Source organism: Asterias amurensis, chromosome 16, assembly GCF_032118995.1.
Source record: "Asterias amurensis chromosome 16, ASM3211899v1".
In the NCBI taxonomy this organism is placed as follows: Eukaryota; Metazoa; Echinodermata; class Asteroidea; order Forcipulatida; family Asteriidae; genus Asterias; species Asterias amurensis.
In genome coordinates this window covers 14,397,173-14,413,222 of record NC_092663.1, presented here as the reverse complement: position 1 = coordinate 14,413,222, position 16,050 = coordinate 14,397,173, and the positions used below count along the sequence as shown (strand labels likewise).

Below are 16,050 nucleotides of genomic sequence, written 5' to 3'. Positions count from 1 at the left end.
CTTCCAACCCATAGAAAACATACAAAAAGTTATAACACTACAGTATACACTACATGTAGTCTACACAATACAGTGCACGAAGTTCACAAAAAGGTCAGCACACACAGAGGCTAACGGACGCACGTGTGTGACAGTGCTGCCTGGCATACACACATGGTTTTACAAATAAAACGATCCAAATAGAGAGCTACAAAATCACAATAATTTGGGCATTAATGAGGGTAAAAACACAAAATAATACTCACGAATATCTCTACAACTCTATTGAGCCCATATAATTAGGTTTTTGGAGCATGGCCAGAGCCATGTTCCCTATAAAAATAGAGAGAATCACAGACCAAATAAACTAGTTACTCTTCCAAGTCGAAGCTATAGAAAAAGAGGGTGAATGTCATGTGACATCCCCAAAAGTAAACTTTATACAAGTCAAACAATGAGGGCGCACTTGGCGGATCACTACATTAATATATAGAAAATAACACTTTCAGACGATTATTTTAAGGTCTGGGTAGCGTGAGTTAACGCTGACAATCTGGAGCAGTTTTGTCCATGAATAATGCATGCATGAAACAGTATAACGTCTGACAGTAACAATTCTCAAAGCCAATTTTTTGAGCATACAAACTGCAATTTTTTTTCATAACCACAATAATACTTATAAGTGAAATCATTTCCGAACTGTTTATACTTTCGAAAGCTGCTGTACTTCTTACCAAGTACGTTTTCATTGTCATTCATTTTAAAGACAGTGGACACTATTATATTGGTAATTGTCAAAGACCAGTTTTCTCACTGCATATCAACATATGCATAAAATAACGTTAACAACCCTGTGAAAGTTTGAGCTCGATTGGTCGTCGGAGTTGCGAGATAACTGAGAAAGAAAAAAAACACCCTTGTCACACGAAGTTGTGTGCATTTTATGCTTGATTTCGAGACCTCAAATTCTAAACTTGAGGTCTCGAAATCAAATTCATGGAAATTTACTTCTTTCTCGAAAAGTATGTAACTTCAGAGGGAGCCGTTTCTCACAATGTTTTATACTATCAACCTCTCCCCATTACTCGTCACCAAGTGAGGTTTTATGCTGAAATTGTTTTAAGTAACTACCAATAGTGCCCACTGCCTTCAAGAGTAACCAAACATATAAATATAAATTCCCTATGTTCATTCTCGCTGTTATTTCACCATGCGAGGCCAATGCTCAATCTCAGCACAGCATGACACCAATTTGCATTTACATAACATAATTTACGTTTTGTGTAAACATAGGCTTGTTCCAATGTGGGACTATGAACCCCAGACGTCCTCCATTATTAATAGATATGATTATTATTTTCGCTGCATATTGGTAGAGAAATTTCATGGGTCAGTGCATATTATACGCGAACTCTTTCATTGCAGAAGTAGTTGGCAGTGGTTTTATATGGAAGTTTGCACAGGATTGGAAAAGGATAAAAAACATCCTTGTTTTATGTTTGTCTGAAAGCTTACATATATTATGAGGAACTAGAAATTTGTTTTTTGTGAAGTATTTCCATCTGAAATGACTGTATTTTATTTTTAGAAAACTCTCTCTGAAAAACGCAATTGCTGATTTTGGTTTAGTGCCAAAATTAAGGACTTTTGTGTTCACATGTTACAAATGGTATGGAGGGCCTACGTGATTTGTCACCAGTTTCTCCTGACCCACAGACTCATATCAATAGATTCAATCCACATTTCCACATGCTTTGTATTTTACATTTTGTTAGAAACGGCGTCGTCTGAGGTAACGTAGTTTTTGAGAAAGAAGTAATTTCTCGCTCAAATATTTAAAGACCTCAAGCACGAAGTCCCCTTTGAAAGCAGACAAGATTGCGAAAAGGGGTGTTTTTCTTGTATTATTCTCTTGCAACTTAGATGGCCGATTGAGTCCAAACTTTCACAGACATTGTTATTGTACGAGTTATGTTTTGATACACCTGTGCCTGCTACTTCAAGGAGGCATCGAATGCGATTGCAAAATTGCATCCGTGCCCCCCCCCCCCCCACACACACACACGATCATTGCATTGGTGCCCTCGAAATACTCCAGTAGACATTTACAATTTCTTTCATGGGAACGATGCAAGGCTTGTTCCAATGTGGGACTTTGAACCCCAGACGTCCTCCATTATTAATAGATATGATTATTATTTTCGCTGCATATTGGTAGAGAAATTTCATGGGTCAGTGCATATTATACGCGAACTCTTTCATTGCAGAAGTAGTTGGCAGTGCGTTTTATATGGAAGTTTGCACAGGATTTGAAAAGGATAAAAAACATCCTTGTTTTATGTTTGTCTGAAAGCTTACTTATAATATGAGGAACTAGAAATTTGTTTTCTCTGAAGTATTTCCCTCTGAAATGACTGTATTTTATTTTTTTGAAAACTCTCTCTGAAAAACGCAATTGCTGATTTTGGTTTAGTGCCAAAATTAAGGTCTTTTGTGTTCACATGCTACAAATGGTATGGAGGGCCTACGTGATTTGTCACCAGTTTCTCCAGACTCACAGACTCATACAATAGATTCAATCCACATTTCCACATGCTTTGTATTTTACATGTATGTTATGGTTGAACACACAATACATGAACACTGTCTGCGATTTGTCAGCAATACTGCATAATAAAATACAATATACTTAATAATAATAGTAAGGTTTGCGGTAACACCATGAAATGACAATCTTCGGGGTGGTTTTGATCAAACCAAGGCCAAGGTGATAACAATGAGTTAGATAAATACGTATAAATAACATTTTTAATAATACTAATAATAATACCGACATTTGTATTGCGCAGTGCCCTATAAAAATATAATACACTGCGCATTACAAGAAATACAAAACATGTAGAGAAAAAAAATGCAAAACAATTACACTTACAGACTAAGAATGAATTAAATGGATAAAGTACACAAATGGAATTTATACATTTAAAGTCACTTGACACTATTGGGAATTACTAAAAATAATTGTTAGCATAAAAACTTTAATTGACAACGAGCAATGGGGAGCTGTTGATAAAACTTTGTTAGAAACGGCGTCGTCTGAGGTAACGTAGTTTTTGAGAAAGAAGTAATTTCCCGCTCAAATATTTAAAGACTTCTTGCAACTTAGATGGCCGATTGAGTCAAAACTTTTACAGACATGTTATTGCATGACTTACGTTTTGATACACCTGTGCCTGATACTTCAGGGAGGCAACGAAGGCGATTGCCTCCGTGCCCCCCCCCCCCCCCCCACAATCATTGCCTTGGTGCCCTCGAAATACTCCAGCACACATTTACAATTTCTTTTCAGGGAACGATGCAAGCAGGCCTTAATGAGGTATTACTGGTCTTTAACATTACAAAATGTGTCCAGAGCCTTTAAAAATAATAACAGACCTAACCAATCCACTTTTTAATTTCTCATTGACCAGGATTTTAATCGGAGCCCCAAGAGGCAGAAGTGAAAATCAGCCTTCGCTGGAACGCCCAGGTGCCCTCTACAAATGCCAACCTCAACCCTCTTACAATTGTTTCGAGATACCCCTGGACTCTGTGGGTAAATACCTGTTGTAACTGACCTTATATCTTTTTACCGCTTGAGGGCGCTTTTAAGGGTGATATTCGTTGCATCACCATACATTTTAATAGAAGGAAATTTGCATAAAGATTATAGATTTTGTTTTTACCTATATACACCGATATGTATAACCGAGAAACATTTTGTGAATATATCTACTGAAACACATGAAATACAAAGTGATTGTATAAAATGATGACTTTCGTAAACATCCTGTAAGTCAAATTAATCCATGTTGAATCTATTTAATGTCCTTTTTGTATCTAGGAAATGAGGATTTGCCTGGCGAGAAAATCGTTGATGTTAAAGACAATCAATGGCTAGGCGTAACCCTGACTAGACAAACCAACAGGGGCAAGAATGGTGACTTCGCGGTAAGCAGGTTTTCACTATTTTCGAATTGTCATGACTAGTTCATATTGGACATTGGACATTCACATAGGTTTGTACAGCGAATGATACACTTTGCTTTGTCGATATTGGACATTAAAATAACATAATAAAGCAATCGAAATTTATAAGGCGCTAATCCCATCCAGATCATAGCGCACTTGAAAGCAATTAATATGGAAAAGGTGAGTCTTAAGAACTTTACGAAATGTATATAGAGTAAGAGATTCCCTAATGAAAATAGGGAGATTGTTCCAAATCATTGGCCCAGCTTCACTGGAAGCTTGTTGGCCTGGGAACTGGGTTTGTTCGGGGCGGCAACATTAGAGCGAGTGATGTCGCGTAGGTTGGTGTAGTGAACATTTACTTTTCAATGTGGAGATTGGACATTGCTGTTCAAACCTATTTGAATCTCCATTCTCCAATAGCAACATACAAAGCAGACCTTTCGCTGTATCTCTGTATGAATAATATGTTATGGTCAATGTCAAAATAACATTAAACTATAACTTTACTGTCATGGAAAATACAAGTGTCAAAAAAACAATTCGACTGGAATTAACACCTTGAGCCATCATCGCATCATCGTCCCTTATTAAGCCAACCTCAGTACTTCACAGCATTCTGTTCATACGAAACCGAAAAAGAAAAAACCACAAGGAACAAAAACACATCTATTTTAAAGAGTGTTTTTATGATCAATTTCAGTTCTTCACTGCCTTTGATTCTCAAGAGAGTCCTTGTAAAAGTGTAAAACAAAAAGGAAACCAAGTATCTAACCTCATGTTTTAAAATGGTTTCCAAGGTTGGCACTTAACCTTTCTAGGAGGGACTGGCCAGCATGCAGTACCAGTTTAGTTGCCATTTCACTGGTCCATCACCCTTTTCAGGTTTTGCCGAGCATAGACAATATGTTGCAGGAGTAAACTACCCAACAAAAGGCCACATTACAGCTTACGAAAGGGAATTGGTGAGCGCGGTGCATGAAAATCGTACTTTTAAGACATTATCCCCTCCCCGCACTTTTTTTTTCAGGTGTGCGGTCATCTGTGGTCCAATGATTACTACATCAACGAGGATCCCACGTCAAAAAACGAGGGAGTTGACCGATTCCCGAATGGGATATGCTACGTGGCTAACGCCAACTTCGAACAAGTCAAGAAACTACGACCCTGCGTTGATGGTGAGTTTATACAGAACGACCCAACACCGGCCTTCAAAAAATTGTTCAACTTCAATGACTTGTGTCACATTGGTAATTTTCAAAGACCAGTATCCACATTTGTGACCCAACATTACATGAAATAACAAAACTGGGATTTTTTTTTAGCTTAATCGGCCATTGGAGTCACGAGAAACAAAAATGAAAAACCTTAAACGTTTTCACTGTTTTCAAACATTTTGTCTTGGGCTTGCAAGCTCAAAAATATACAAATATATATTTTGTCATTTCTCAAAAACTATTGCATTTCAAGCAACGGTATTTCTGAGAGAGTTTCCCACCATCACCATCTTTTTTTTTAACGCTTTTTGTTTGTGTATACATCTCTAAATAATTTGTATTGCTCTTAACAAAGATATGCACACCCTAATTGGCGAGTGGACAACTAAAGAATAAAGAAAACAACTTGATATCTCGTCTAACACTTCAAAACATTCTCACACCACATGCACAATCATGTGTTAATTTCTTGAAATCTGGCTTTCATCTACCACCAGTTTAGATCTAAAACATTGCGTCACCATTAACTTCCAATAACACGGGCACGTGATTTATAATATTTAAATTAGGTCTCAAACCTATAAGTAACTCCAACATCATGTTTTATCATCTACCATTTTCTTTCTCTCCGCAGAGATACAAACTTTAGAGAATGGGACGTACAGATACCAAGGAAGTTGTCAGGCGGGTATCAGCGCCGCCTACACCCAGGGTGGAGACCTTATGCTAGGGGCTGTTGGCTCCTATGAATGGAATGGTAATGTCAAATAAATTTACTTTTTGTTTACCCTATACAACGAACTGTTCAAAGGTAATGGAAACTATTTGTAATGACTCAAAACAAATTGCTATCATAACTCTGCTGGCATCGGTAATGTTTTGACCTTTTCAGGAGACAGACACCTCTAACCCCAACTATGCTAAAGTTCTAAACTAACTGGCAAGGTGACCATAGAAGAAGACATAAAAAGCTAAAAAGCGGTATTAAAAAGACAGGTTTTTATATTACATTTAAAAGAGATGAGTTTCTGTTCGCTACGTATGTGAAGCGGTAGCGCATTCCAGAGCTTAGGGGCTGCCACAGAAAAAGCCCTATCACCAAATGCAGTCAACAAACTAGACCAAAGAGATAGCCCAGCATAATAAATTATATCTAAATGATTATGTCCGTAGTAGAACTTGTCAGTTTTTAAAGTAAATATTTACTCATCTTTGACCCCAACAGGTACCACGATAAATGCCGACAAGGACGGGAACACATATCGGTACAACTTCGGGAATCTCACGGACTGGAACATGATGGGTGAAAAACACCAAACAGAATACATAGGTAAGTAGACCATTATAATGTTTGAAAAATGATGGTGCTGTCCAATTCAGTAAGACTCCAACACTGTTGACTTGAGCTAAACATCAAACCGTAAAAGTGTTTTTACATGTTGTATGGGTCGGTGTATGGGAATTATATTCGTATTTTGTCAGGTTGGCTGGGGTGTCTGGTGATCATGAGATGACCAGAAGAACCGGTTGACAAATGTGTCAGGAGAATTATTTGTTTATTAAGTTCAACTTTGATGTAAAAAACAGACAAACTTTGCACAGCAAAAACAGTTGGCGAAAGTGGTAGTTCCTGGCCGATTTCCTACCTCCAAGGTCATAGTTAATGACCAAGACAACTTTTCAGAACTAAAGAAGTCTCCTGAATTCCGAATTCTACTCCGCAGCAGTAGAAAGAATAGCAAGACAAATTATCAAGAACAAAACCACTCAGGAAAGTAGATGATATTATACGAGGTGTTACTGCAAAATCAATACATGTATATACATTGATACCACAGCTACAGTGGCTCAAAATCGTTATACCAACAGGTTACGAAACAAGAACGCAAAACTGTTAGTTGTGAATGAAGTAACCCTTTAAAAAGGGTTTGTGTACGGTGTACAACACAAACAAAAACAATCTCCACAGATTTGCGTTAAGCGTTCAAGGTTTAAAGCTTCCCTTAAATTACCACTGGCTGGAGGCGCTGTTGTTTTTGAGAAGTTAGTGAAACAATTCCACAACAATAATTTTCATCTCAGTGAGACTAATGAAATAGAACTTCTACATGTGAATTATGCTACGTTCATCTTCATAGTGAGTAGGGATTCATGTAACGGAATTTTTTAAGAGGAATATCAATTCCTTCCTTCAGCTCCACTGAGTTTCTGCATGTCTATGTTTTCTTCCTTGTAGCTCTTTACCTAGAATGGCTTTTAGCCTTGTTTTTGGGCGACTTGCATAATGTTTTGTTTTAAATGGCAAACAAATTCATCTACAAAAGGTATCTAAACCTGATTTTCTATACATCATGAACTCCACAAGCAACTATTCTTCTCCATTCCTGGAAGACCTTTAGAATCATGTTTTAGTGTATTTTGTAGCCTAAATAGCCCAACGACCCGGTGTGTCCCTTTAAGTGAAAATGCCGTTTGATATTCGCTACCTAGGTGGAGTGTTTGAAGCCGAATACAATAGGATCTCCACGGGGAATTTTTGTTAAGGGAAGAATGTTCCATGAGGAATTTGTTTGCACAGAAGTTCAACAATGGGAAAATGGTTTGGTGGAGGTTTTGTTTGTTTTGCTGTTGTTTTTTCTATTGGGATGCCGAAGGGACAAATGTAGTATACTCGAGTACATATTTCCCTGTACTTGGACGAGGATTTGTCTTCCCAAAAACTTATTAATGCAATAAAAATGATCAAGTCTCAAATGTGATAAAACTCCAGGAACTTAAGGGTGTTATCAATTCTCAAAATGTGATAAAAACTAGGAACTTAAGGGTGCTATCGTGACCTATCGCTCTATCTTTATAGGTTACTCGGTGTCATCTGGAAACTTCAGATCGTTCGACACAGAGCAGGGCGTCACGGGGGCGCCAAGGTCAGATTCAGTTGGGAAGGTTTTTATTTATGATCTGGAGACGTTTGAGCTGTATACTCAGCTCAGGGGAGAGCAGGTAAAGTCTTTGCAATTTTTTTACCCCTGTACGATTTTCCCCGAAGAAATAATGGCTTTTAGATTTAATATAGCTCTGTTGGAGCCGGGTGTTGCATGGGAACTGTGCGGCGAACTGTGTACACATTTCTTTATTGAATTGACCTTATTCGGCCCTTGATATTTTTTTCCATGGGGATAGCATGCACGTCTGACGACACACTTCGAGGCCCGCGAATAACCCCAGATACTGGCCTGACCGGCAAGACAACTTTGATCTCGCGCTCATTTCACACGGAGATTCGCAGTCAATCCACACATACGTGTACAGATATATAGTGAATAAAACAACATTCTGTGATGTGGAAACAAAATGTACACACATTGCCTGCCAGACATTATGTACAAACATTGTTAACACACGTTACATGCAAACGATCAAAAGTCCAAGCTGACAAGTTACATCATCTCGGACCAATCATAATGCATGGAAAGCTTACGTCACTACACGTTTATCCAATGAAATCATATGGTAACCAGTCTATGATGGTGGGGACAGACTCTCCGGGAACACATTTCCCTACACCTGCAGGTAAAACACAAGCATTTGACTCGAAGGTTCACTATGATATTTTTTACTTCTAAATACAACACCGTATCGGAACACACGACACACAATAATCTACTTTGCACTTACCTCGTTTATTCTCACATGAACTTTATCCACAGATGGGCTCCTACTACGGTGGTGCCGTTTTAGGTGTAGACTTCAACAGTGATGGATTGTCGGATCTTCTTGTGGGGGCGCCCTTGTATACCTTCAAACAAGACGAGGGACTTGTCTACGTCTACATAAACAAAGGAGCGGTAAAGACACACTTTAATATATATTTTGTATTTATTTAGTTCTTGTTTTGCAAGTTCGCCCCGAACAAGCATAAAACCACTCTTGGTATGGGGCTACAGGAAGAACAACTATTTAATAAAGTGGAAAGAACTCAGGGGATCTGAAGGTAGGAATTGATATTCCTCTTAAAACAGTCCAAATTGTAGGATGAAGGGAAACATGCACCAGGCATGAAGTTCCACAGAGATGCATGATGTGGAATAAAAATGTTGGAATGGCTTAGTTCTACATCTCAGCAGATCGAGTGTGTATAGATGAGACACGTTTGATTTGTTCGATGCCCTAATAAAAGAGCAATTTGTTAAATCAATATTCAGTACCATTTATTTCAATGCTGTTACTCATTACAACAATGCAAAATTATGTATAATTATTATACACAAGCAATGCATCAGAATGATATTAAGTACACAATCATCCAAAAAACAAGCCGCACATTAAAGACAACATTTTAGGTATAAGGTTATGCAATACCTATATAGATACAGACAATAATGTACAACCATGGTACAACCAATGTACAGTAATATGGACGTATGACAAATGAAACAGACAGTAGAGGTGCTAGACTAGGCCAACAAAACTTACAAATTACACGTAAGTTCATGAATACGATTAAGGAACTGAGCTCTTAATTTTTACAACGACAGAGAGGGCGATGAGGGGTGTAGTTCCAGTCTGGATCCTAGACGTATTATTTTATGTTATTATTAATCCACTGTGAAACAGGGAAGGATGGAACTCCAGGATTTTAAACTGGATGGCACCAGGGCCATCGGGGGTCGCTTCGGCTCAGCAATAGCATTCATTGGAGACATTAATCTGGATGGTTTTAATGGTAAGTCAGTCTCGCGTAACAAATAAATAGCCCCCCCCCCCTCCCCCCAAAAATAAATAAATAAATAAATAAAAAATCGCAAAACGACTACTGCTTTCTAAAGCCCATTCCTACTTAAGTTCGTAACAAACAGCGGTATCAGTTGCGATGGGAAACAAAGAAAACCAATAAGAGGAAAGACTTCCATATTTCATGGGAAGTTGAACAAGATTTTGTAAGCCCATAGATTGAGTGTAATATCCGTCCGGTAAAATGTCAAAATTGTATAGCAGGATGTCTGTCTAGCAAAGATAAAATCATAAGGTGTTGTGGCAGACCCAAACAAAAGGCACGGCAATGCACTGGAAACTTTACGCAAAATAATTGTGACCATTAAAAACTTACTTGGTAACGAGCAGTGGAGAGCTGTTGATATTTTGAAACATTGTAAGAAACGGCTCCCTCTGAAGTAATGTATAGTTTTGAGAAAGAGGTAATTTCTCACTCAAATATTAAAACACTTCAAGGCTGAGGCCTTTTTTAGGCATCTGAAAGCAAACGAATTTGTGCAATAAGGGTGTTTTGTTTTCTTTTATTATTCTCTTGCATCATCGATGACCAATCAAGTCAAAATTTGCACAGATTTGTTATGTTATGTTATGCATAATGTATTGTATATTAGGCTAGTCATTTATAGATTTATACCATAGATAAAAATAACCGAACGATTAAAAAAACTAAAGGTGATACCTTGCCTTTACACCTACTCTAGCCCAGCAGCTGATGCAGTCCATTCGAAACTGATTATTCAAAGTATATTATGACGTCATCTCATACATATTCATACCGCAAAAATAAGTATATTACTATCATTAAATTCAGATGTCGCTATTGGGGCACCGTACGAAGACGAAAATACCGGCGCAGTGTACATCTACAGAGGCTATATTGGAGGGATCCGAAGAACATATTCACAGGTTGGTAAAATATATAAATTTTTCTAAATTTGTAAAAAAAAAAATGCTGTTAATATAATCTGAATCTGAGACGACTTTAGGCCCAATAACCTTTATCAGGCATCTGAACACAAACCGGAATTTGTGCAACAAGGGTGTTTTGTTTATAGGATTTAAGGCATCGCATGGTGAGGTATCAAATGTATATTTGGTTTGCGGTAACACCATGTGTGTATCTACTTGCCAGGTAGAGTTGTTCTTAGAGAACTGTCTTGCTTTATTCTACTACCGCGGAGTAGATAATCGGAGGTTCGGGAGACTTCTCAGTTCTGAAAAGAACTGTCCTGCTTTTGAACTATTACCAGGGCGGATGGTATAGAAAATAGACTGGACTACTACTTTAGCTTTATAGGATTGTAATTAACTGTACTGCCGCGGAGTCAGTTCTGAATTGGTCTCAACGTTTCGACTAGCTTGTTAGGATTCACCAAGTGAAAACACTGGTCTTTGACAATATTACCAGACATGATAGGTGCCTTACAAACATTATTGTTATAAAAGATTTTAAACTTCAACAACGTCATTCTTTACCCAAAAGAGAATCGCCGCAAGAGGGATCCTACCTGGCCTTCAGAGTTTCGGCAGTTCCATTTCCGGAGGGATGGATATCGACTTTAATTTCTATCCAGATCTTGTTGTGGGTGCCTATGAAAATGACACAGTCGTATTGTTCAAGTAAGTAATATTTCATCCAGTTATGGTATCCCCTTATTTCTTTAAAGGCAAAATGTCCCTTTGGGTTTTGGAACCGTTGGATTGTTTCGATCCTGTTTAAAGACACTATTGGTAAGTGTCAAAGACCAGTCTTCTTACTTGGTGTATCTCAACATATACATACAATAACAAACCTGTGAAAATTTGAGCTCAATCGGTCGTCGAAATTGCGAGATAATAATGAAAGAAAAAAACACCCTAGTCACACGAATTTGTCTACTTTCAGATGCTTGATTTCGAGACCTCAAATTCTAAACATGAGGTCTAGAAATCAATTTCGTGGAAAATTACTTCTTTCTTGAAAACTACGTCACTTCAGAGGGAGCCGTTTCTCACAATGTTTTATACTATCAACCTCTCCCCATTACTCGTTACCAAGTAAGGTTTTATGCTTATAATTTTTTGTAGTAGGCCTAACTACCAATAGTGTCCACTGCCTTTAGTTCTAGATGCCAGTAAACAAATTAAAATATGTGAAAATTTCATTTGAAACTATGGTCGCGTTTTTGAGATATCGCCAGAAATCCGGAGCGATTATGTCCATTACGCAGGAAGAATAACCAGTATTGGAATACAAAATCCGAGATTAAAATTTGGGGATAACAACTGAATATGTTTACATTTACCATTTTACTTCGAAGTGAAATAGTTCTTAAAAAGTCTTTATACTCTCGAAAGATGTTGTACTTCCTACCGAGTAAGTATTAATTTCATTAGAATTTGCTTAAAGGCATTGGACACTATTAAATTACTCAAAATATTTATTTTCATAAAACCTTTCTTGATTACAAGTAATAGGGAGCTGTTGAACGTATAAAATATTGTGAGTAAACAGCTCGCTCTGAAGTGACGTAGTTTTTGAGAAAGAAGTAATTTTCCACGAATTTGATTTCGAGACCTCAGATTTAGAATTTGAATCTGGAAGCACACAACTTCGTGTGACAAGGGTGTTTTTTCTTTCATCATATTTTTTCTCGCAACTTCGACGACCAGTTGAGTTCACATTTTCACAGGTTTGTTATTTTATGCATTTGTTGAGATACACGGACTGTGAAGACTAGTCTTTGACAATTATCAAGTGTCCAGTGTCTTAAAGTAACGAGAAGAGCATGCTCGATGCTAGATACAAGTGCAATAACCCCGATGCAACTATGATCTGTATGTCATCAGGTATATGGTAGCACCATTTACATGCAAAACCTTATGAGCTGAGGTGGTAATATTTATTTGTAAGTGCAGCAATTCGACGTTTCTACAGTATCTTATGATTGTCTTCGAGGGAAAGTTATGGGTAGAGGGCGCAGTACCCCTCAAGTTACCAATCTTTTGTCTGTTTCAGGACCCTGCCGGTCATCAGGCTTAGAGTTTGGATTGAAGTTGACCCATCGACCCTTGACCCTGAGTTCCTCAACTGCAGAATAGGGGGTCGCGCGATCACGTGTCTAGATGTTGAAGTCTGTTTTGACTACACCGATATACATGGTTTGCCGGATGACGTCAGTAAGTTTAAACAATGTTTAAATCAATGTTTGAATAAACTCCATTGATCTCGATCTGTTTGTTAGGTGTTTATTTTGTTTACAATGTCGGTAGCTATTATTAAGTTTGTGAAGTGTTCGGCGATTTTTTTTTCCTCAAACCTTTGTTAGTATCATTGGTTGATTTACAAATGTAGCCGTGATTGATGAACGCTGATTAAATAGTTGATATTTATATAATTGAATAATTGATTAATGGTATAATATATGATAATTTGCAACGGGTATATATAAAGAATATAAACTTTGATAATGTGTGTTAGCTCTTTAAACTCGGTACTTTCTCGAGCTCTTTGAAAAAAATCATTGGCATATTACTCGGCTGGGATTCGAACTAACGACCTTTGCAATTGTAGAACAGTAGCAACTATATTGACTGATTATTGATGTCATTAATATTTACATATTGGTGATCGTGATTGATTGAGGGTTTGGTGGATGAGTAATCGATGATCGACCAACAAAGATTGATTGACTGACTGATCGATATTCGATCAATGATTGGTTTTCCAGAATTTGATTATAATCTTGAGGTGGACACCCTGAAGTCTGATATTGGAGCCGCGTCCAGGTTCTTCTTTTTGACTGAAGAAGGGAGCGAATCAACGGCCAAAGCAGACACAGTTGAGCTCATCAAAGACGTGCCTTCATGTTACCCAACAAAAGCCTACTTAAGGGTATGTGTAAATAACAGACTAAGATTTCAAAAATAATGATTTAAAAAACCCAATAAACATGGTCTTACCTTAATCTGTCCTCTTCTTCTCAGGGCGAAGCTGGTGATTTCTTGACTCCGCTCAAGTTTCTTCTGAACTATAACATCTTCGACTACCCAGAGGATCCTCCACGGCGCGGCAATGAAGTGACCTACAAGTTCAACGGTGGTCTAGCACCTGTAATTGACGATAGCGCCTGCTCCAACGGAACTGTTGAACAAATGGTAAAGAAAGAAACAGTTTGCTATATATGTTGTGAACTTCCAGAATGTTTTCGTTCATTCAAATCCCCATGGCCCAATTTCATGAACTGCTTAGGACAACAATTATGCTTAACATTTTCCTGCAGAAATGAGCAGGACACCAGTTACAAATTGTACAAGTGACATTGTATTTTGGCTGGTGACCTTAATCTTTTAAGCACACCTTTGCTTTTCTTTAGCAATTTTGTTTTCTTTAACAATTTTGCTCAGCATTTTCCTGCATAAATGAGCAGGACACCAGTTACAAATTGTACAAATGACATTGTATTTTGGCTGGTGACCTTAATCTTTTAAGCACACCTTTGCTTTTCTTTTGCTACTTCTTGTGCTTAAGAGTCAGTTCAGGTAAATAATTGACATAGTTGCTCACGGTCAAAAAATGAATTTTTTTTATACTTTGTGGGTGGAAGGGCCTTGGGGTGCAAGTAAACAAAATTGCATTTTCAATTCTATATATGGCCCGTTGCCAAGGTAACGGCTCATTTTGTTTTTTGGCCATTTTAGGCCGATTTTGGGGTCTGAAAAACTGGTTTTTAACTCATATTTACAACTCCACCCCACCAAAATGCAAAATTATTTCAAAAAACCTTTTATATCACTACAAAGTATCATCCTTGGCCTTCCTTGAGAAAAAATATTATTGCTTTAAATATCACCCTTGTGCTATTTTTGCATCATGCATTACAGTATGTTTTTAGAACTTGCAAAATCGACATTTTTACCCTATTTTTGGACCCCAAAATGTCAACTTGCCAGGGGTCTCAGAAGATTTTCCTTTCGGCTGTGATTAGGGCCAACATTGGTCTTTCCATATCTGGTGTCAAATACTTGGGCAATTGTATCCTGTTGTGACAGTACTGCCTCAAACTATACTTGTTTCCCAAAAACGTGAAAAATGCCTTTTTAAGGGTCTTTTCACATAATATCGACATACGTGTCCATGGTAAAAAAAAAGGAATATTTTTCTTATACTTTGTGGATGGTAGGGACTTGGGGTCCAAATAAACAGCATTTACATTTCAAATCATAATATAACACGTTGCCATGGTAACAGTTCATTTGTGTTTAGGCCACTTTAGGCCGATTTTGGGGTCTGAAAAACTGTTTTTTTAGTTAATATTTACAACTCCACCCCACAAAAAAACAAAAATATTTCATAAAACCTTTTACATCACTACAAAGTATCATCCTTGGTTTCACAAAAAAATATTGCTATAAGTTTTACCCTTGTGCCATTTTTAGAACGTGCATTAGAATATGTTTTTTTGAACTTGCAAAATCAACATTTTTACCATATTTTTTGCCCTCAAAATTTCATTTTTTTCAGGGGTCTCAGAATATTTTCCTTTCGGGTTTGATCAGGGCCAAAATTTGTCTTTTTATTTCTGGTAAGAAAAACTCGGGCAATTGTATCCTGATGTAACAGAACTGTCTCAAAAATAAACCCTTTTCCCCAAAAACATAGAGAAATGCATTTTGAAATATTTGCTTCATTTTGAATTTATAAAATTAAGAAGTTAGTAATAATTCCATCAATCTGGCAGCTTTTCATAAGCACTCTCTAGGCTTAGTGCATTACCAAACATTGATCTGGACTTGTTGATGACCTAAATCTTAGAATTTGCCCCGCCCCGGCCCCGGCCCCGGCCCAATCATATTTCTTGACATTGCATAAAAAAAAAAAAAGTTTTGTGAACAGCGCCTCTTTTTTGAAAGTCACATTTTTTAATTCCCCTTGCACATAAAGAAAGTTTGTATTGTCTTAATTGTTTATTGGTTCTCAGAATATTTCCCTTTTGGTTGTGATTGGGCTATCATTATGGTTTGCATGTCTGCGGGGGAGAAACACTTTCGTTTATTGTATCCTGTTGTGACACTTCTGCCTCAAACATGG

General features: G+C 37.5%; 1 protein-coding gene across 1 annotated transcript in view; it reads left to right on the top strand.

Annotated features, from left to right (window-relative positions):
- The window catches only part of LOC139948963 (integrin alpha-9-like), a 31,705-nt gene that overhangs the window by 2,533 nt on the left and 13,122 nt on the right, over positions 1–16,050 (top strand). The window contains exons 2-14 of the mRNA XM_071947346.1: positions 3,450–3,574; positions 3,863–3,969; positions 5,021–5,168; positions 5,842–5,964; positions 6,433–6,537; positions 8,065–8,207; positions 8,915–9,052; positions 9,822–9,930; positions 10,792–10,886; positions 11,464–11,600; positions 12,979–13,139; positions 13,691–13,854; positions 13,947–14,117. Of these exons, the coding sequence (XP_071803447.1) occupies positions 3,450–3,574; positions 3,863–3,969; positions 5,021–5,168; positions 5,842–5,964; positions 6,433–6,537; positions 8,065–8,207; positions 8,915–9,052; positions 9,822–9,930; positions 10,792–10,886; positions 11,464–11,600; positions 12,979–13,139; positions 13,691–13,854; positions 13,947–14,117 (1,726 nt within the window). The remainder of the gene's footprint in view (positions 1–3,449; positions 3,575–3,862; positions 3,970–5,020; positions 5,169–5,841; positions 5,965–6,432; positions 6,538–8,064; positions 8,208–8,914; positions 9,053–9,821; positions 9,931–10,791; positions 10,887–11,463; positions 11,601–12,978; positions 13,140–13,690; positions 13,855–13,946; positions 14,118–16,050) is intronic.